The following is a 22086-nucleotide window of genomic DNA, read 5'->3' on the forward strand; positions in this document are numbered from 1 at the left end:
CCATCTGCTGCTCTGGATCTAATTTCAGACTGCACACACACACCTGGTAACTCGTGTTACAGTACATGCTGACAGTGCTAAGTGCCTAAATCAGTATCTGCAAAGAATGTCTTTGCTGAACTGGCATGACCCTCCACCAGGGATTTGCCTTGTGCAATAACCCCAACATTTGGCTTTGTTTCCCAGAGTCGTTTCTTAACATTCTGGCCCTGGAATTGCAGCAATGTTGCTTGGTTGTGCCATCAAGAAGTGTAACTTGTGCTCTCACAAGCAGAACAGAAGGCACTGCCTGAGCTCTATGGCAGATATGGGATGTTGTGATTTTGAAGCCTTAATTCTATGATACAACCTCAACACTGCTCAAAGGAAGCTTGGATAAATACCTTTCAGAGTGCATGAAAGACAAGACAAAGCGTTGTTATGGTTGTTATTAATACAGCCATGCCTCGTTTAGGTGACAGGAAGGTGTTTCTTCAGTGGTACATGGCAGAACTGGAAACATCTGCTATCTGTTCACACACGTTGCTGTCCCACTCTGGTAGCAGAGCAGCCGTAACAGAGCTCTCCAGAAATGCTGAAGGTTCGCAAGGCTCAATGTCCATGGGTGAGGAGCAGTCAGTCTCCTGGGGCCACACGGCCTCTGTACCAGCTCCCCATTTCTGAGATGGTTCACACGGTTCCACCAAGAACATTGATAGAGCAGATTTCTCCTCAGCGATTGTTTCCACTGGTGCTATAAGATCACTTTCGGGTGCCATATAGATGTCACTGTGGTACTCTGTATCAGGCAGGACAGCCTTTCCAGGTGTGAGAAAACACTGCTCATCTTCAGAGAGGACGGCATCTCCCAAAGCCTCTGGCACGTCCTGCTCTGCTACAAACTTAACTCTTCTGCGACGCTTAGCACTAGTGGCATTGATAGTGGAGTTTGAGCTGTCCTCTGAGTAACTGCAGTAAGCATCTAAGAGCTGAAATAAAATGACTTTCCATAAGATGTGTTCTCACCATCCGGATAGTTTCATTTAAAATCAACCAGAAATAGGTAAGAAAAAATACGCTTGGACATTGTACTCTTGTATTTCAAAGTGCTAAATAAATAAAAGCTCGCCTCTGCTTTTATGGCAGAACAGTTCAAATCAGAACTCTGTGCAGTGGGGTAAAAGAGACACACAGTGTTCACTGCCCACCCTATTCCTCGCCAACCCATCAGAACTGCACCTTGGAATGGAAGAACGCGTGCCTCCGCCTTGTCTTCATCCTGCTGCTCAGGACGCTGCAGGCTGTTCTGATACACCTCTTCCTCCTCAGACCAGCCATAGAGCAGTGCAGGTTTATTCACCAGGCATTTTTTTAGACCTTCATTGTTTTTAGAAACACAATGTTTATTTGGTTGACCAGCATAAAGATACATCTTGGCCTAATTTTGCTTTTCAGTGTTAAGGCTTACTTTGTTTTAAATGAAGAAATTTTAAACATTATCCCATAATGAACTATCAGAGACACTTGAACATACGTGAAGTCCATGGCACCTTCCTTAGGGTGCCCTCACTATTAGGAAAGGCTGAAATAAGTTTGATTTACTCACAGGTAGAAGTCGGCCCAAAATGATGAATCTGCTGAAGCTTCTGTTGTGGAATTTGTACCATCTCCAACTACGAATGAAGGTGAATGAACATCTCAGACCTGCTGTAAGCTGGTAAGTGGAAGAAAATACCCTTCATCTGTAAGATACATCATTACTCACAAAAGAATTCTGCTGTAACCACTTATTCAGTGGTTGGCTCCACTGTACTGAAGCTCCAATAAGCGGAAGTACTTTTATGCACTTCTGACCCTTTCATAGAATCACAGAATGGCCTGGGTTGTAAAGGACCACAATGACCACCTGGCTTCAACCCCCTGCTATGTGCAGGGTCACCAACCACCAGACCAGGCTGCCCAGAGCCACATCCAGCCTGGGACTGACCCTTGCTGAATTTTGTTGCACACTTCTGCTTAGAATACATCAACTCACAATCTCCAAGCAGTGTTTCTAACACTTACTTTCCAAGGGAGTAAAAAGCTTAAAGATTTGATGGGAAAAACCTTCCTCCTATAACAAAAAGACATTCAGATCTTGGTTTTTAGATGAAGATCCTGTAGAACAGATTCTAGTCATAAGACACAGCGATCTTAAAACTGAAGTACTTCTAAGCAAAGTACAATGCTAAGACTGCATGTCAGTGAGACTGTGGTCTGAAATCTATTAACACAGTTCCCAACATTTTGATTGCTAAGGAGAAGCACCTTCACCTTGTGATCAGTTTCTATCATCCATGGTTGATGACACAACTCAGCACCAATGGACATACATTGAACTGTGTGACTCTTAGGAGCCAAGACGGAACCTGTTCTGATGTCATAGTCACCACTATAGCAACGTAGTCATTACTGAGCGTTCACCTACATTCTCTTCCCATGGTAGGTGTCAGCTTAAGCTGTTTAATGTTGAATCTTAACTAGAAATGGTCACACTGACCAAGTCTTGTCTCATTTCCAGCTGGGCAGGGAGAGCAGAAATTCCTGGCCTGTTTTATGTTTTGGCATTTCTTACTTCTGCCTCTAAGGAGACTTTTGAGATACCTGAGACTTCAAGAGATTTTAGACATAAAGCAGTGACAAAGTAATACAGGCACAAGCCACACGTCTCACACCTAACGGCCTATGACATACCAGGTATCCAACCATTCCCAATCCCTCTAGCTGGTCGAAGAACAGCTTCAAACTGCAACATTCAAACCATGGGTGAGCAGCTTTTTTAAACGTATATTTCTATCAGTGTAAGGAACAAATGGCACTTGCTTCTTGGCAGCAAGATTTATCAGCAGCATGACGAACTCCCCACCAAAGGCATTGGTCCAGTAAAGAACATCCAGTGGTTGGGTCTGCTATAGGCCACGTGCTCAGGGTCAGCCCATTGACAAGGCCTTGCACCAACTGCAGAGATGCCCCAGCTCACAGGGGCTCTTGTCCAGATGGGGGATTTCAACCACCCTGATATCTGCTGGGACAGCAGCACAGGAGGCAGCAGATCCAGATTCCCAGAGTCTGCTGAGGACAACTTCCTGGTCCAGGTATTAGATGGACCAACCTGAGGTGAAACCTTACCAGACCTGGTGTTCACTGATGCAGAGCAGAACTAAGAAAGGTTAAGATTTAGATGTGACACTGGTTTGTAGTGGCACTACCAAACACGCAATACAAATTGTAGGTATCCATTACTTGAAATCCAAAACCACCATTTTCAGACCAGCACTTTTTGTTCCCAATATAAACAGACAAGTCAGAGACAACTCATTCTTAACACTTTTATTCTTACAGTTCTAGGTTTGAACTGTACATGCAGATTTGCATAAGTCACAATAGAGATTTACAGTGGATTCTATTCTATGGTAGAGTGCAATCCAGAATCCTTGAACAGTATAAAAAACAACTTTAAACATCAAGACCTTGTTAGGAGCAAAAGGGTTAAAGCTTCCCCAAGTGTCAGCTCTCATAGATACCTAGTTACTAGGTACTCTATGTTAGACATATTCAGAGTTGAAGAGCTGTATAACACTAAACGAACTCAAACATCCAGATGTCATACCGTCTTTGTTACTTCTCTGGCAATTAAGAATAAGTCAAAAACCCTGCCACCTGCAAGCCAGCTAATACAGACAAAATAACTAATCCTTACTTGCCTGTCTAGGGTTGTACAGTGTTAAAGAAAATACTCCCTCAATGGCATTTCGTATCTCACATCAGCTGAAAAAGCAATGTAACAAAAATAAAGGTATAACATCTTTGAAAATAAATATAAAGAGGGAATGCAGACAAAAGTGTCAAAGATTTTTGTTGTTTTCTTTTTGGCAGGTAACATTCATAATATACAAAATATAACTTATTCATATTAGCCAAGGAAACATTCATGAGTTCCTGTAAACGGTTTTAATCCACCTCCTCCATACGTGATGTGTCATCATCACCTTCCAGAGGCGGCATCTCCTCGGTAACTGCAGGACTGGCCTCCTCAGCAGCAGCATCATCTTCATCAATGCCTGCGCAACAAACACAAGGACCATCAATGCTTACCCTGGAACTCAAAACCTTTATCTGCCTCCCCAGCACTTTCTGTGGCCTGAAGGTTTTCATACCACCCCCACTCCTCCAATGTGCTCAGAAGACACTCAACTATCAACACTCAGAATTTACTGGAAACAAAACACTTCAAACTTACCCAGACCAAGTTTGATCATTCTGTAAATGCGGTTGGCATGTGTCTGGGGATCTTCTAAACTAAAGCCAGAGGACAGGAGAGCTGTCTCGTACAGCAGTATGACAAGATCCTTCACAGACTTGTCATTCTTATCAGCCTCCGCCTTCTGCCTCAGTGTTTCAATGATGGAATGATCAGGATTGATCTCCAGGTGTTTCTTTGCTGCCATGTATCCCATTGTGGAGTTGTCTCTCAATGCCTGCGCTTTCATAATCCTCTCCATATTGGCAGTCCAGCCATATGTACTTGTTACAATACAGCATGGAGAAGTTACCAAGCGATTGGACACAACAACCTAGGAACACATACAGAAAAATTCTTAGCTTAACATTTCAATGTTTCTAATGAAGCAGAACCATACTGACTGGTATGGATGCAACGTCCAAAACACAGCACTAATTACCTTTTCTACTTTCTTCTCAAGGATATCTTTCATGATTTTGCAAAGGTTTTCAAACTTGGCTTTTTTCTCCTCCTGTTTCTTTTTCTCTTCTTCATCTTCTGGAAGCTCTAGGCCCTCTTTTGTTACAGAAACCAGGGTCTTGCCTTCGAATTCCTTCAGCTGCTGCACACAATATTCATCAATAGGCTCAATCATGTAGATCACTTCCAGGCCATGCTTGCGAAGGCGCTCCACAAAAGCAGAGTTGGCCACCTGGTCCTTTGTCTCACCTGCAGGAAGCATGAAAGCATCAATGTCAAGTTCTGTTTGAGTCTCGGTGTTACAGCAAACTCTTGGGAAGAGCTTACGCAATCCAGCTGGAGTGATACTGTCAACCCAAGTTAAAGAGGAAGCACCCTAGGACACCTTGCTAAGTCTTCAGTGCAGAGCTTGCACCATTAGTAAACATTACTTCCAGCCAGCACTGCTGTGCTCATTGACAGGAACACACTATGAGCTACTGACTACAATCCTATTCTACATGGCAACATCTGTTTTAGAAACACTATAGCAATCAGCCAATATGATAAACACACAGTTAAGTTCATCTTAATACATGCCAGAATTTCTCTATCACAACCAACTACATAACTGAAATGCTGGCAAGTAATCACGCGGCATGCAATGCAGCTATTCTACAATGACTGAGGTATTTTGTGGGGTTTTTTTACTACTCCATCACAAATCTTTCATTTGATAACTGTGTAAAAAAATTACCAGTGATTTACCACCTTACACTAACAACCTTACCTAACTGCTTTAAACAGGGCATTTCTTGCCAACTCACCAGTAATGTAGTAGACATGTTTCTGGTTTTCCTTCATGCGAGTGCAATAGTCCTTCAGAGAAACCATTTCATCACCAGATGCAGATGTGTAATACCTGAGTAACTCTGAAAGTTTCTTGCGGTTCTGGGAGTCTTCATGTATACCAAGCTATGGAAGTGAAAGGGAGAAACACTGAATGGCTTCCTTAAATAAATACTAAGCTGTGGAGTGCTCATATGTGGTATGAACAGAAATCTGTACCGCTACAACCAAGGTAAATGAATACTACAAACCTTGATATTCTTGGAGAACTGCTCATAGAACTTCTTGTAGTTCTCCTTGTCTTCAGCCAACTCAGTGAAAAGTTCCAAACACTTCTTCACCAAGTTCTTCCGGATCACTTTAAGGATCTTGCTTTGCTGCAGCATTTCACGAGAAATATTCAGAGGTAAATCCTCAGAGTCTACAACACCTCTCATGAAGTCTGGAAGGGGAAGATTAGAATCAGCTTTGTAGGTTTTCAAGAACTGAAGTTTACAATCACTACCCTGAGTGGCTTTCCTGTTCTGAATTTTGAATGGAATTCTAATAAGTTCTCATGCAAAGTAAGCAGTGCTTTCTTCAACTGCTCAAATACTTCAACTCTCAAAGACTGTCCCTTTCTCCATCCCCATTCTCCTCTTTTAAACTTAAACTTTTTAATTGTTAGCCAGTTTCTCTAGTTCCTTTTAAGAAATATTTTTCTGCAATACTCACTCAGGTACTCGGGGATCAGCTCCTCACAGTTGTCCATGATAAAAACTCTGCGTACATAGAGCTTGATGTTGTTTTTCTTCTTCCTGTTCTCAAACAGGTCAAAAGGTGCACGTCGTGGGACAAACAGGAGAGCTCTGAATTCAAGCTGACCTTCCACAGAGAAGTGCTGTAAAAAAACCAAGACCATTTCTTTTAATTGCAATTTGTATCCTGTCACTTAAATAATGCTGAACTCATCTGAAACATCATCTGAATTCTATCCAGCTGTTGCCAGGCTATAAAACAACTGTCAAAGATGTGTTCTTGTACCACTTTCAACCATGAAGGCCTGGAAAAGTGAACTACACCTCATTTACCCACGCCTCTTTTTTTGAAGCTAAGCTAACAAACCAAAACAACTGCTGGGTTTCCATTGAGATCTACTTTAAAAATCTCATAATTAGATTTGCTAACTGGGATGCAAGCAGGAAAGGCATTTGAATTTATCTTTGCAATAAAGGGAAGCAAATATATTTGTTGAAGATGCTAAAACACAGCTTTAGAAGTAACCTGAATAGCTGGAGCACAGTTAGCTGGAGCTAACAGTAAAGCAACTTAAATACTCCTCAAAACATTTAGAAATTGGCTTTAGCTGCAAAAACATTGTGCTTACACAAAGACAAACAAGAACGTACTTTAACAGCCAAGTGGTCCTCCCAGTCATTAGTCAAGCTCTTATAGAACTCCCCGTACTCCTCATTGGTGATGTCATCTGGGTTCCTGGTCCAAATAGGCTTGGTCTTGTTGAGCTCTTCCTCATCAATGTACTTTTCCTTGATCTTCTTTTTCTTCTTCTTATCTCCATCCTTCTTTTCCTCTTCCTCATCAGAGCCAACATCCTCAATCTCTGGTTTATCTTCTGTCTTCTCCTCCTTCTCCTCTTTTTCCTCCTCCTTTTCTTCGGCCTCATCATCACTCACCTCCTTATCGCGCTCCTTCTCCACCTATCAAAGTGAACATTACTTGGCATTAACTACTGTTTTTATCATCTGCAGCCTTAGAATTGAACAATGAAGCACAACCTAAGTAATCAATCTGCTATCTCCATCTACAAACAAGCACAGTGCCCTGTTTCTGTCCTGAACTCAAACACATTTCATTGTTTAGCAGTGTTTCAGTGCATGTGGTTCTATGGTAGTTCATGCTGCTGTACTTCATTATAACCCATTTCCACTAAAAAAGCGTGTGAATCACATTTAAGTTTTGAATTGTTTGGAAACTGTGATGCCATTGGCTTGGATCTATTTTTTTTAATCTTCAACTTGTAAAGTTAATTAATAAATTAACAGCATCACATCAGTTAAAGAGTGACACATGCACGATCTGCATCAGTAGAGCAATCTTGTATACAGACTGCTGATTTGTATTTAAAAAGCGTGTTTTCTAACTTGTGTACTTCACTATGTAATATTTCATACAAGTACATACAAAGAGCCTAATAGGGTAGCCGATGAACTGAGAATGCTTCTTCACGATTTCCTTGATTCGTCGTTCTTCCAGATACTCAGTTTGGTCTTCTTTGAGGTGCAGGATAACTTTTGTTCCACGGCCCAAAGGTTCACCTGGAATGACATTGACAGGTATTAGTTTACACAGAAGCAAACCAAGCCATAACAAACTCTAGAAGTACTTCTTTAAACACCATACTCCTTTACCAAGGATTTTGTTATCCCCAGCAAAATACGACACTGTACCAAAGCAAGCTTACGGATGACACATCCTTACTGCACTCAGCATTTTAATCCAAATCCTTTTAAGGAAACTTCCATTAATAACTGTTTATTTGACATCTTTCAAGACCTGCAGTACTTCCATGTGTCATTTTAAAACAGCCTTCACTGCCACACACCATTTACTCCAAACATCTCCCTAGGACATCCTAACAATTACAACAAACTTGATTTGATACATAACTGCTTTCTTCCACTGCAGAGTACACAGGTGTCTGCATCATTTGCTATTATCTACCAAGAATTGACTGAAGCAGAAACACTCACCATTATCAAGTCTGACAGTGAAAGATCCTCCAGCTGATGATTCCCAGGCGTACTGCTCATCATCATTGTGCTTGGTGATCACTGTCACTTTCTCCGCAACAAGGTAGGCAGAGTAGAAACCAACACCAAACTGACCAATCATGGATATATCAGCCCCTGCCTGCAGTGCTTCCATGAAAGCCTTGGTACCAGACTTGGCAATAGTACCAAGATTGTTGACAAGGTCAGCTTTGGTCATCCCTATGCCAGTATCCACAATGGTCAGAGTGCGATCATGCTTGTTTGGAATCAGGTTAATTTTCAGGTCTTTTCCGGAATCCAACTTGCTTGGGTCAGTCAAGCTCTCATATCTGATCTTGTCCAGAGCCTACCAAAGAAGGGGCAAGATTTAATAATCCCACCTAAAATTTCAGCAGTTCTATGAACACAAGTCAGTTTAACAGCCCAAGTACTTACATCAGATGAATTGGAAATCAGTTCCCTCAAGAAAATTTCCTTATTGGAGTAGAAAGTGTTGATAATCAGAGACATCAGCTGAGCAATCTCAGCCTGGAAGGCAAAGGTCTCCACCTCCTCCTCCATTGGTTGGTCCTGTGTTTGCACAGCTTCCGGCATCTGTAAAGAAGGTGAAATTCAATGCTTAACAGCTCTTGTTTGCTGCACATACTCACAGGAGCTCTGAAATCAATTCATTAACTGTATAGTTTCAATTACTGCACCGGTAAAACACAGACTTGGAACTTACAGTAAAAACTTGCTAATTCTGAAAATACGCAGAAAACGAACGAGGTTTTAATCCACTCTTAATGTATGCTTTGGTTTGCACTTACTTAACGTGCAATTTTACAGTAGATTACAATAGAACTGAAAACCTGACCTGATCTTTGGGATGCAAACTGTGCTGATCTGCTGCCCGCTCACTCTGCAGTCAGTACTTGCTCTCCTCTCCCCTGAGCTGCCGTTCAGCTAACGGAACCACCACCTCCAGCCACACTTACAGCGCTCACTGCACACTACCGTGTGTACCCACGTACAGCCCGACTACATTCATTACCCGGTTGTACAGGGCGTTTTTTCTGCACTGCTACCCATGAGATCCCCCGTACGACTCACGGCTCAGAGAAGCCAAATACGACTTAGGCAAAACCCCCAACCTCGACCCCGCTTCAACTGGTGCACAACGAGCGGAAAATCCCCCGCACGGCCATCCCGCCCTACGCCGATACACGCGATGTGTGCGCCCCCCATTCCGGTCTCAGCCGCCTCCCGGCGGTTCCCGTTTCCTGCCGTCGGGCCGTTCCCTTGGCGCCCCCTGCAGGCTGCGGCCGGGACCAGCGGAGCTTCTAGAAACTGCCAGATCCTTCCGCCCCCCCCCCCCCCCCCCCGCCTCCACCCACCGCCGGCAGCGGCTGCAGCGCGACCGCCCCCCCCACCACGCCGCCTCCTGTGCCCTGCTGCCCAGTTGTTGGACGCCATCACAGCATTCCCGGCTCTCACCCCAGCGACAAGTAGCCACATCTCTATGGGGAGCCCTCAGGCTTCCCCCGAAACGCCGCCAATCGCAGCCCGCCATGCTGCGACTCCATTACCCCACGGGGAGCAATGAATTACTGCACGCCCTCACCCTCCGCTTCAGCTCTGCTTTTCACCCCCAACTCCGTCCTACCCCACGTTATAGTATCACAGTATCACAGTCTCGTGCGGGTTTGGAAGGGACCTTAGAGATCATCGAGTCCAGCCCCCGGGATTCGAGCCTCTGTGCTGCAGAGCGGCACTTCTACCACTTGCACCACAGGGGGATTCGAACCCGGGCCCCGGTGTTGCAAAGCGGCGTAACTACCACTGCGCCACCGGGGCACACAAGGAAATAGCTACAAGGAAAAGAAAGGTCTCGCACCACGCGGCTCCCTGCCCCCCCACCCACCTCCCATTTCCTTCCCAGCCCCGCCAGCCCCCAGCAGTACAGCGCCCTGTCAGCGCGGCCCCCCCTGCATCTCGCCCACCGCTCACCTTGGCGTTGGGGGAAGGGCTGTCGGTGTCCTCACAGACTCAGCTCACACTCCTCACCCTCAGCACTGCGCCTCCACTAGTGCGCGCCCCCGGCCGCCCGCCCGCCTTATATACAGCCGGCACCGCCTCCTTCCAGAACCATCGGGAACCTTCACTGACAGCACGGGGGAGGGGGCGGCGGGGGGGCGGGGCCGGGCAGCGCTCAGCCAATGGCGGGCGGCCGCGAAAGGACGGCGTCAGAGCGCGGGGTGAGCGCGGGCGGCCAACGTTACTTCAGGCGCTGGGGGAGGGCGGGAGCTGTGTGTGCTCGCTATTTGCTCCGGCGCCGCTCGGCCCTCCACATGAGGAGGGGCGGGCTGTGCTGGGCTGGGCTGTGCTGGGCCGCATGCGCTGCGCTGCGGGGGTGGGCGCTGAAGGAGGAGCGGTCGGCAACGGGGCGGTTGTGCAAGCGGTGGTGATGTCATCGCTGCTCTGCTCCTTATGGAACGTCCTAGAAGGGGCCGTACAGCGCGCTGATATGGTGCGGGCTCCAGAAGGGCCTAGAAGGTGCTGCGCTTAACCATCCCCATCCGCCCTCCCCTTCCCACAGCATTCATTATAGCCCGGCAGTGGGTGCGGGCCGGGAGCCGCCCCGAGCACACACAGCTCTGAGAGGAGACAAGGCGGCTCCCGCTGAGCCGGCTGTGCAGGTGGCTGTGGTTCCACTCAGGCCGGCTGTGTGAGTCACTGTGTGAAGCTTTGGCCTAATGGGGAAAGCAGACCCGCTGCTCACAAAGCAGATATCGGTCTGCAGGCCGAGCAAGGCTGTGCCTCTCAGTACATAGACTTGTTTGGGATAAAAAGAGCTGAGGGATCGATTCCAAGAAGCTCAGAAGGGCTACATAGCAATGCAGTTACCTCAGGGTTTGAGCTCTTAACAGCAGATGCTGGGTGGATACCAGCGTGGTTGTATTTATTAGATCCTGAAGCCTGAAACCCACTGAGGTTCCCAAGCCATGCATAGCTTTATCTGCCTTTCTCCATTTTTGATCACAGTGTCTCCTTACAGCGAGCAGCTCTGTGATGAGCACACTTAGAGGGGGCTATTTTTACATCCTGAACAGCCTGATTGGGAGCAAGGCATTAAATGCAGGCCTTTGTGTCTCAGGAGAAGGATCTGCTTCACTTGTGTTCCAAACCGGCTTCTGAAACTTCGCTCTTGGAGCTGATCCACTTCTGGGGATATAAATACCAAGTGAATGTAGGTGTTAAAATTGTTCAGTGATGGAAGCATCTCTGCAAGGAGAATCTCCTTTCTGTAAAGAACAGTCATTTATTTAACTTGAGGAATAAAAAGGATGCTGTTTCTTTAGCAAAATTCATCCCAGGCCCAGGTTTTTGGTGTGTTTTTTTGGGGTTTTTTTTGCATTTTTGTTGTCTCTTGGGCATGCTCCACACAGCTATCTAGGTCAGCATCTGACTGACATGGGAATCTAATTTCTATATGCATAACCTGCTCTTATTCCAGTTAGGCATCCTAAATTATGCTGGGTAGCACACCCTGTGAATTTGATGTTGATTCTTAGCTCTATGAACACGTTTAACTTCAGGTCCTTAAGCTGATGTCTTTCACATCCTTTATCCTGCAGTTGGGCCTAAACAAATAACTTAATTGAAGTGGGACCTATGGGCTTGATTATAGAGTTGTGTATTTCAGGGAATTTTCAGTCCTTTTTGTTATCTTTTCTGACGAGGAAGAAGATACATTAAGTATGTGTTCAAAACTAGATGAGGAGTTAGAATTGCAGCTTGCTTCATCGCAGTTCCTGTGGTATCTGCATCAGGATCTGCACTGGTGCAATGACTTAGAGGACCTTACCCTTCTGAGCAGAGATGTTAAACCAGCGACAGAAATGGAAGGCCAAAATGCGGCCTTAATGAGAAGGAAAAATTAATTGTAGTGTCAACAACGGTGCAGGATGGTGCAACATTTGCTGCTGGTCAGCACACAAGAAATCAAACAGTGAGAGTGAAATTATTTACTCAGTTCTAAGCTGTTGAAAGAGCTGGATTTCAGCCAGTGCCCAGCCTAGAAAGTTCTGTGGTTCCACCCAGGCAGCCTCACTTCTTTGGTGCTTACACTGGTTGGTTTTTAGCTTTACTCCTCAGGTCTGATTTTGCAGTTATTGTCAATGCATCGCTTTTTCTTTCTCTTGAACGTGGAAGTCTACAGAATAATACAATCCAAAATCACATCTAGAGTGTTGCGTGTTCCTTTCATTGCATAGTGGCTGGTTTCACTTGTACTTCGGCTGCTTTACTGGTCTGCTTCCTTAAAGCAGCTTAATGGCTTTTAAACGCTGTGTAATAAAGTGTGACAGTTAGACCCAGTGTATCTTTAATGCTTTTCTTAGATAAAAAATTGTCTGGATGTAGTTTACATTCCGTAGGACGTACCTTCTAGGCTGAAACTCTCTTCAGATTCCATCAACGTGTGTATTTGGATGAAAACAACTGAGGTATTCTAGTGAACTGCTGAGCTATGACCATCTATGCACAGCTCTCCAGTACTTTTGTTTCATGTAATGTCCTACTAAAATTATTGTCATATCCAAGACTTTAAGATTGCCACTTTAATTAAAATATTAAACATGTTTTTCTTAAGTATTTTACTTTCTCATCTCTTGACTAATGTGGATTCAGTCATTCAGTTTTAGGGATGTACTTCACATTGAGCATGTGAAGACCACTGGAAGGTTTTACTTGTGCCTGGGATCACAGGCCTTCGTATGGTCTGACGTGAACGTGACTGAAGTAATAATTCTGTCTTTCTTTTGTGATTGTGCTGTTTAGCTTTCAAAAGCAGAATGATGGCTTTTTTCTTTCCAAAATTGTTTGACAAAACCAGTAGGAAAAGTAATCTCATATCAAATCATCTGGGTTTTCCAAGCTCTGCTTAACACCTGTACCTGTTTGCCTGTGGAAAGCTGGTATTTTCTTCAGGAATATCAAACAGTTCTATATTGCTCTGTTATGCAGTGAGGGCTGGTGAAGGCTGGCATTTTGTTCCTGTGGTTCTTCTACTTTAAATGATCACAGTTTCATATTGCTTCAGGTTTTGGCTAAAATGTTGCAGACTTGGTTTCTGCCAGTTCAGTTAATTTGGGGAGAAAATCTGTTCCAAATATTTCCCTTTTCTTAACTAAGAGATTAGTGTACTTATATGTTACCAAGCAGTTCTATTAATGGAGGAATTGCTGAAGCCTGATATTTTCAGGTCCTTTGTTCTTGGCACGTTGACACTAGTTTGTTCTGTTCCACATCCCTTAGCCATTTCACTGTCCCAAATCCATCTCTCCTTTGATTTACAGCCTGCAGGACAAGCAGCACGTGCAGTGGCTGCCCCACGTATGTGCTTACTGAGCAGCCAGCCGTTGCCTCCCAGTTCTTAGGCTGGACAGAGTGCAAGGATGAAGCTGGACGCTCCTGCACCTTCCCTCAAAAGATGCTACATGGGGATGCATCTCTGCTACCCACCTATTCATTTTCTACAGCTTCTTTATGATCTCTATTCCTTCGTTAGCTTTAATTGAATTGCTTAAATAAGTCAGGATTACTATGAAGGGATTGGTGGACAACCACATTACAGCATGCTTCACTGCCTTAGGAAACTAGACTAAAATAACTAAAATAATTCTTCCCTTTTCTTTCTCCTCCTCCTTTTAACAGCTGTTGTACCCAGTGTTGGAGGGATGAACACAGATTTTTTTTTCTTTCTTTTTCCTTTCTTTTTTTAATTATATGGTACTAAAATAACAGGAGAAACCTGCTGTTTATTCAGTGAGATTTTCTACTTCAAACATTACTGCAAATGCAAAGGCAAGAAAAACCCAACAACCACAATACCTCAATCTAAGCCCAGGCAAATCATTGCCTTTTTTTTGTGTGTTAGAATCTGAGCAACTTTGGATTTGGATGCTGATTTCCTAAGGATAAGCCCCATACCCGTCCCCTATATACATTTGCATTTTATTAGAGGATTTAATTATATAGTTTTATTGAACTAAAAAAATAACAAAGAATAAAGTAAAACATGCTGGAATTTATTTAATATTCAAAGCATTGAAGTAACACTCAGGAAAACTGGGTTTTATTCTTGGATCTCCCACAGGCTTCTTTGGTGTTGCTGAGTAAGTCTTTTTGTTGTTGTTTTTTAATATTATTTTTATAAGCCACAAAGAAATTAAATGAAAACTACATAGAGCATTTTAATTCCAGCATTTAAGTAGTTCTTGTGTGCTTGATGTTGTAGTCTTAGTAGCTTTTGAAATTAATTCTGTCTGAGTTCTGAGACAGATTTGTCATGTTATCTCAGTGCTTCGGGGTTTTTACTTGCAGAAAACAAAACTGCAGCATTGAAATGACCTATACAGTAGATTTCAGAAAACTGACGTAAGTAGGAAGATGTGGAAATGTGTGTCTGGATTTCTTTAACACATGGAATTATGCATGTAAAACCTGTGTTAGCATAATGAGATGTAAAGCTGGCTAGGGATTGCTGGCTGAGCAAAACACCATGCTTGCTTAAAACTATTCAGCAGGCTGCCTTATTTCCTGCTTTCTCATGTCTTATTGGGAGCTGATCTTTAGGTCACAAAAGAAGTGATTTGTACCAGAAACATCAGTCGTCACTTAAGTATTTTTGTAGTGGAAAGGTTCTTAAAAGGCAGAGAAGAAAATAACTTCCTAACATGTTGTCGTGCTCCTCAACTGTAGGTGGCAGCAATAATTGTATGGAACAAGGGCAACGTGTATGGAAACAGGCATCATTCTTCCAAAAGTTTATGGTTTGTGAAGTACATGTTAGACAATGATAAGAGTCAGAAGGAATTCTGAGGGGACTTGTACTGTTCAAGAACAATACATTGGCTATAACAGGAGTCAACGTTTCCAGTACTAATACATACCATGTGTAACTTATAAAAGCTCAGCTGCATAGAAGGGCTGAGAGAATGAGCATGGAATGTGGAAAGGCCTCAACATGATCGTCTAATTTAATGTACTTTATATCCTGTCTGTTACAACATAAATTGACTTTAATCAGTATAATTTAATATTTTAGGTTTGCCTTCACATTCCATTGTGACTGGAAAAAGAAATACTGTATTTGATCTTAATAATATAATGGTAAGAAAGTGCTTCTTTCCAGTATCTGCTTTAAGAGCACTGCAAGATTTCTGCAGTACCTGTGTTCTGAAATGTGTGTTGTCTTTGTCCAGCATGAGACCAAAAAAAAGCAGGGTTAAGTCTTTCCATGATGAACACTCTGTTTCTGTGCAGTTTAATGTCATTCTTCTTCTGTGTCAGATCAAAAGATGCCTTTCTTAGGGGGAAAGAGGGAAACAGGACAGTCCTGAATCTCATCTTTCTCTCCAAAGGATTCCAAAAAACGAGAAGCAGCAGTAAGATAACCTTGATTAAAGCTGACTATGAATAGGTACTTTAAGAAATTTTGTCAAGAACTGTATGAGTACTTGATTAATCACACATAAATTTATCTGTAGGCTATGCTACAGGAAACAGGCATGGTGAATTACAGGGAAAGTCAGTTTTCATCTCTTTCAAAGTGATGTTTCCTGCCACATTGAGGCAAATCTCCTGCAGTAACTTTGCCATTTATACTGAAATCCTGCTTTGCAGTCAGATGAGCTGAGGGTATTCTTAGCCAGTTAATATGGATGTCATATAATGCAGCTGCTCTACAGTGCTTTACAGTACAAAAGTAGGACAGAGTTATTAGAAGTCACCAGGTTATTTGTAAATCAGAGCAGTGCTGGTTGGTCCTTGCCAGTAGGTAGTTCTGACTCTTTTTTCTTCTTTTTCCTCCTACAGATTACTAAAAAAAAATCATCTCAGATGCTTAACGGCCACGTTACCTACATCTCTACATAATCTGGATTTAGATATGTCTGGAATTGTGGAAGTAAGTTTGTTTTGTTAAAGTTACTTGAGAAATTTGTCAAGTGTTTAAAACAAAAATGGCAAGTTCACTTTAACCAGAACAGTTCTTTATTACAAAATAAAACTGTAAAAAATTGGTGGTCAAATGCATTTTCCATGCCTTGCTTTTGCTCTTTTAGAGTAGATCTACAAATCTGAGTTGCGATAAGGAGGAGGGAAGGGTTGGGATATTAGAAGAGATTTTTCATCTTTTTTCTTTTCCAGGCCATAGCTTCTCTTCCTAACGAGTTACCTAAAATTATAACTCAGATCATTTGGTCAAAATGAAATGTCTGTCCCTTACCCATAGTTCTGTACAAGTTTTCCAACTTCATCTGATAGAAATGCAGTTTTGAGTTTATACCAAATATAACCGTGATGATTTGGCTACATTTTCCTTAGTTGTCTGAGATGGAAAATGACAGTGGTCTGTTATTTTCACTAGAAACATCTTCATTTGCATCCCTGTTCTGTTCCTTAATTTGCACGATATTTCCATCTTCACTGACTTCCCTGCATGTCGATGCTTTTTTGGGACTATGGGTTGTTATAGGTCATATGAGAAGTATTTCCAGCTCCACTTTGCATTTTCATGGAGTTCATTCATGAAATAATACCAACACACCTGGTATTCACAGCATTTCCCTAAATTGCTTTCTTCTCATCTTTCATCAGTTTTGGAGCTGAAACCATAAACTTGCTGCTTAAAAGACATAATTACTACATTGGTCAATGTCAACCAGACTTATTCTTTGCCCAGAAATATACAGCTCTATGGTATATCAGTATGAAATATATATTCAAAGTTTATTACTTTACCCACACAATTAGGATGTTTGGCTACAAATCTGTATTTTCTTTGTCAAATAGTGCAGATTTTAACAGAAGTACCAGCTGTGTCTGACTGTACTCACCAGTGTTTATGTTAGTTTTGTAAGATATCCTCTGAGTTGCTAAGTGAGAAGATCAGTATATAGATTAGACTGGTAAAAAGTATAAAAATATAGATACTGTCTTAAGGTGATCATCAGGGAGAAAAATCCAGAAATTATCACAAACATAAGATAGAATATTTATTGTAAACATTAATGCTAACAGTACAAAGACAGCTTAGTTACTGCTGTACCAGTAGCATCTGGGAATGCTGCAAGGACATTAGGTATTCAACTAGTGTTTCCAAGTGTGTACTATTAGCATCTCAAACAAGACACTTACAAAGAGTGTAATTGGATAGCTGATGAATTGAGAATGCTCCTTCACAATTCCTTTGATTTGCCTTTCTTCCAAATGATGTATTTGGTCTTCCTTAGGATTTAAGATAATCTCTGTTATGCAGCACAGAGGTGTCCCCTGAATGAAATGTGAACGTTTTAGTAGGCACAGGTGACCGAACAGTAAATCCTTTCTGAAATAAAGGATCAAGAGTCTCTTACTATGAAATCTATGAGAAAATACCTAAGAATGATTAACTGATGCTTTATACCTATTCTGTGATCCAATAAACATAACAACTACAGAAATTACAGCATTTCACTTTCCTCCAATTTTCGGAATCCTGCTGAAGTGCAGCAGTGTACAGCAACACATGCACTTCAAGAATGATTTGATACAGCAGAAGTTCATTAAACTTGACCTTTTTCTTTAAATGTTAAACTTACTAAAACTGAAATGCAGCCGTGTTGTAATGTGTGATTCTATCTTTATTCTCTTGCTATACGAATTTCAGTCAATGGTTATTACCCAGTCAGTGCAAATTTGCTGCTAGAGTTTGAACTACTGTTCTATTGTGCACCTGTGCTCCCACAGCTGTTTTGCAACATACGCACTTGACATTAATGAGCTACTAGACAGAGAACAGTGAATTCAATTCACAATCATTTATCATTATTAACGATGACAGCAAGAGAGCCTTGCACTGAAGGTGATATACATGCTGCCTATTGTTTTGTATTGTGACCCCAGTCACATTTGTAGTCAGGAAGGCAGAGAAGAATGAAAGCTCAAATAGACCAGTCCTGGAACTATCAACACAATAAATGTTTCTATGAAAGCTTTAGTGCCAGAATTCAAAGCAGTAATGGAGTCAGCTTGAGTTGTCCCGTGCCTGACTACATGGTGGTCAGAATACGATTGAGCTCACTGAGTTGGGCATGCCCAGTCTAGATTAATAAGGGCCACAAGTCTGATTTTCTTTAGAAACCACAACAAAATCAGAAGGTTTGAGCATCCTCAGGCTATACGCAGGAACTCAGCTGTATATTATTTTGTGCTATTTTGTCCACAGTTCTCTCCAGCCACAGCTGTGAGAAGACAAGAAATGGAACACATAATGGGTTTAGGCTATCTAGAATGATTTAGAATATTACAATAAGATTATGTTTGAATTTTCCAAGGGAATTGATGGAAAGAAACCTTCAAATCATGCTTTTTAAAATAAGTCCATCACTTGCTTTAGACATGCAGTGGGAGAGGGAGTGTAAAGAGAAACTGACTAAGACTTACTAAATGTGGAGCAAGTCAGACTTCCAGTTGGACAAGTACTTAGCATGCATTAATCTGATATACTGTAAATCAAAGGCTGACTGGGTTTACTAACCCATATGTTAGAAGCAAGCAGCCTCTTCATTTGTTATCTAGAAACAAACATCCTGATTCTGCATTTCAAAACAACTTTTATGCCTACAGCTGGTATGTAAAATGCTACATGCTAAAAATAATGTTGACTTATATCAGTCTTGCACAAATATACATCATTCTGTAAAAGCTAAACTTACAGAATCACAGAACAGTTGAGGGCAGAAAGAACTGTGTTGGAGGTCATCTCATCCCACCCACCTGTGACCAAGAAATAAAACTAAACCTTCTGCTAGAGCAGTGCAGATGATAGATGAACAGACTCTGCTTTGTCACATATCATCTCAGCTCGAACAGCACTCAAAGAACAGAAAAGAAGGATACATCTGTTTGTGAATGGCTAAAATGCACTATAGGACTGTTCATATTTGTGAATGCAAATGAAGATAGTAGCACCATAACTTGCAAGATGAATCCATTAAAACAGTAGAAAAGCTTAGAAACTGTGCTAATGCTCTACTAATAAGGATTCCTCATTGGTGCTTGCACTGTGGCTACTGTGACAAAGAGAGAAAGGAACGTGGGTCTCTTTGTATGTCCCATCACTCACCTAAGAGCTGGAGCATGGGAGTTCAGCATGAAGTCTGTCTGGTTTGCAATGCAGTTAGAATTCACCAGATGGGGCTAATACAGCAAATATAAATATTCTCTATAGAAGTCAAGTTATACTGAAGAAACATATGTAGAGATGTGAGATAACAATATGTACTTATATACATGGCACAGCAGTTATAACCTTCCAAAAGTCTTTTTTTTAAAAAAAGTTTATCTTCATAGTGAATACATTATTTAAAATAGATATTTTATTTTGATTATTTTTAATATGGCATTTCAGATGGCATTTAACTCAACTTACTGAACAAATATTGGCAAATGACATCAATCATGTCACTGTGTCACATCACACCACAGAAAGATGGAGGCAAGAGACAAGGACTATCACATTACTGTGCATAGTTGAGAAAATGATTACTGATAAGTATATGTTAGCTAAGAATATAATATTGTATGAATAAGGATGGTAGTTTCAGGTGAACTAGAATAGCAGGGACCCAAGAGCCTTATCTGCATAAGTGACTTTTGAACTAGTACTTTCTTCAATAATCCCATCACTTACAATAGGAGAAAGAGAGTAAGAGAGAAACTGAACAAGTTTCACTACACACAGAACGAGTCAGACTTCCAGTTCTACAAGTATTTTCAGTGCTGAAAGCTTCAGTGCTGATAATTTTTTAGGAACTAAAAATTTTGTGTACTAAAACTATAAGGTGCATATGTTAATGCTATAAGAATACATGTCAGAGCAATAAATCTCCATCCTCTTCAGCCTCTTCTCTTTGCCTTGCAGATCATAAAATCCCTATCATAAAAACTATAAATCCACTTTGACATAAAAATAGTATTGGGAAATTTTGTCTGAATGGTTACACAGTTCTACTCACCAATCTTCCAGATCCCAGATATGGGTAAGTTCTGGACATGATGGATGTCCAATATTTGTGGATTTAACTGATGACCTTGCCTTGCAAATGAAAGTCATGAGCATGACCATAATAATGAAGCCAGTACATAATCCAGAGAAATGAGCTCTCCTTTCTATAAACATGAAATGATTCAACTAGCATTGAATGAACAGCCTGTGCTATACAGAATCCAAAGCACTTTTGCTTCAGTGAGCCCATAAAAAGTTCCATTAGAATATCATCCATCTAAAATTTCAGTCTTTCAACTGAAACAATTTGAAGCCAGTCATTCAGGCTCTGCAACTGAAATTGCACTTGTGACACTGATGAAGAATCTTCCAAGAACTGAGAGAAAGCAGACAGCCATTCTTCCAGTGAAGATCTTTGCAGCATGTTTATTTTGAGGAAATACTGTCTTGTGAAAATGATGATAAAAGAATGCAGTACAAGCAAACAAGCTTTCAGATCCTCTTTGAGAAATACACCAAAGCACCAAGAAAACAACTCCATCAAGATGTTCTTAGCCTGTGAGTTTCTAGATTAACCCTCTCTTCAGCCTTTTCCAGAACCTCGGATAAATTTGTGTTACACTGGTAATCACCAAATCATAAAATCATAGAATTGCTTGGGTTGGAAGGGACATCAAAAATCAAGCTCCAACCCCCCCTTCCCCCACCACCACAGGCAGGGCCACCAACCTCCATATCTAATACCAGACCAGGCTGCCCAGGGCCCCATCCAACCTGGCCTTGAACACCTCCAGGGACAAGGCATCCACAACAGAATCACAGAATCACAGAATCACAGAATTACCCGGGTTGGAAGGGACCTCAAGGATCATGTAATTCCAACCCCCCTGCCTGGCAGGGCCACCAAACATACACATTTACTAGATCAGGTTGCCCAGGGCCCTGTCCAACCTGGTCTTGAACACCTCCAAGGACGGGGCATCCACAACCTCACTGGGCAGCCTGTTCCAGGGCCTAACCACTCTCCTAGTAAAGAACTTCCCCCCAACATCCAACCTAAATCTTCCCTCCTTCAACTTAAAACCATTTCCCCTAGTCCTGCTATTATCAACCCTTTCGAAGAGTTTACTCCCCTCCTGGGAGTAAGTTCCCTTCAGGTACTGAAAGGCTGCAATGAGGTCACCTCGCAACCTTCTCTTCTCCAGGCTGAACAAACCCAACTCCCTCAGCCTGTCCTCATAGGGGAGGTGCTCCAGCCCCCTGATCATCTTTGTGGCCCTCCTCTGGACCCTTTCCAAAATCTCCATATCTTTTTTGTACTGAGGGCTCCACACCTGGACACAGTACTCCAGATGGGGCCTCACAAGAGCAGAGTAGAGAGGGACGATCACCTCCCTATCCCTGCTGACCACCCCTCTCCTGATGGAGCCCAGGATCCCGTTTGCTTTCCGGGCTGCCAGAGCGCACTGCTGGCTCATGTTAAGTTTCTCATCTATCAGGACCCCTAGGTCTTTTTCAGCCGAGCTGCTCTCAAGGACAACTCCTCCCAGCCTGTACAGGTGCCTGGGGTTCTTCCGGCCCAAGTGCAAAACCTTGCACTTTTCCGTGTTGAACCTCATTAGGTTCACCCGAGCCCAGCTTTCCAGCCTGTCAAGGTCCCTCTGAATGGCATCCGTTCCCTCCACCGTATCGACTGCACCACTCAGCTTGGTGTCATCAGCAAACTTGCTGAG

At 42.5% G+C, this 22086-nt stretch overlaps 2 protein-coding genes and 1 long non-coding RNA gene across 5 annotated transcripts in view; 1 reads left to right on the top strand and 2 right to left on the bottom strand.

Moving 5' to 3' along the window:
* Positions 1-1226: 1226 nt before the first annotated feature.
* Positions 1227-2382, bottom strand: LOC146760793 (uncharacterized). Of its 3 annotated transcripts, XR_014946797.1 has the most exons (4): positions 2293-2380; positions 2044-2092; positions 1586-1652; positions 1227-1356 (listed from the first exon to the last, which is right to left on the bottom strand). It is a non-coding gene; the product is annotated as an uncharacterized LOC146760793 (long non-coding RNA). The 3 variants fall into 3 exon arrangements; XR_014946796.1 differs by lacking the exon at positions 2044-2092 and having other exon boundaries at positions 2293-2382; XR_014946798.1 differs by lacking the exon at positions 2044-2092 and having other exon boundaries at positions 2287-2334.
* A 952-nt stretch (positions 2383-3334) lies between these two features.
* HSP90AA1 (heat shock protein 90 alpha family class A member 1) lies at positions 3335-10400 on the bottom strand. The gene is given in 11 exon segments (NM_001323195.1): positions 3335-4079; positions 4259-4592; positions 4701-4969; positions 5527-5674; positions 5800-5990; positions 6263-6428; positions 6937-7245; positions 7730-7863; positions 8299-8665; positions 8755-8913; positions 10309-10400. Coding segments are annotated over 10 exon segments (2187 nt in total). The 5' UTR covers positions 10309-10400; the 3' UTR covers positions 3335-3969.
* A 278-nt stretch (positions 10401-10678) lies between these two features.
* WDR20 (WD repeat domain 20) overlaps positions 10679-22086 on the top strand; it is a 62014-nt gene continuing 50606 nt past the window's right edge. The window contains exons 1-2 of the mRNA XM_085549450.1: positions 10679-10854; positions 16180-16270. Coding sequence (XP_085405576.1) covers positions 10694-10854; positions 16180-16270 — 252 coding nt within the window. The 5' untranslated portion in view covers positions 10679-10693. The remainder of the gene's footprint in view (positions 10855-16179; positions 16271-22086) is intronic.

The sequence above is a fragment of the Coturnix japonica genome, chromosome 5 (assembly GCF_054131305.1).
Source record: "Coturnix japonica strain WE chromosome 5, WE-NBRP24, whole genome shotgun sequence".
NCBI lineage: Eukaryota > Metazoa > Chordata > Aves > Galliformes > Phasianidae > Coturnix > Coturnix japonica.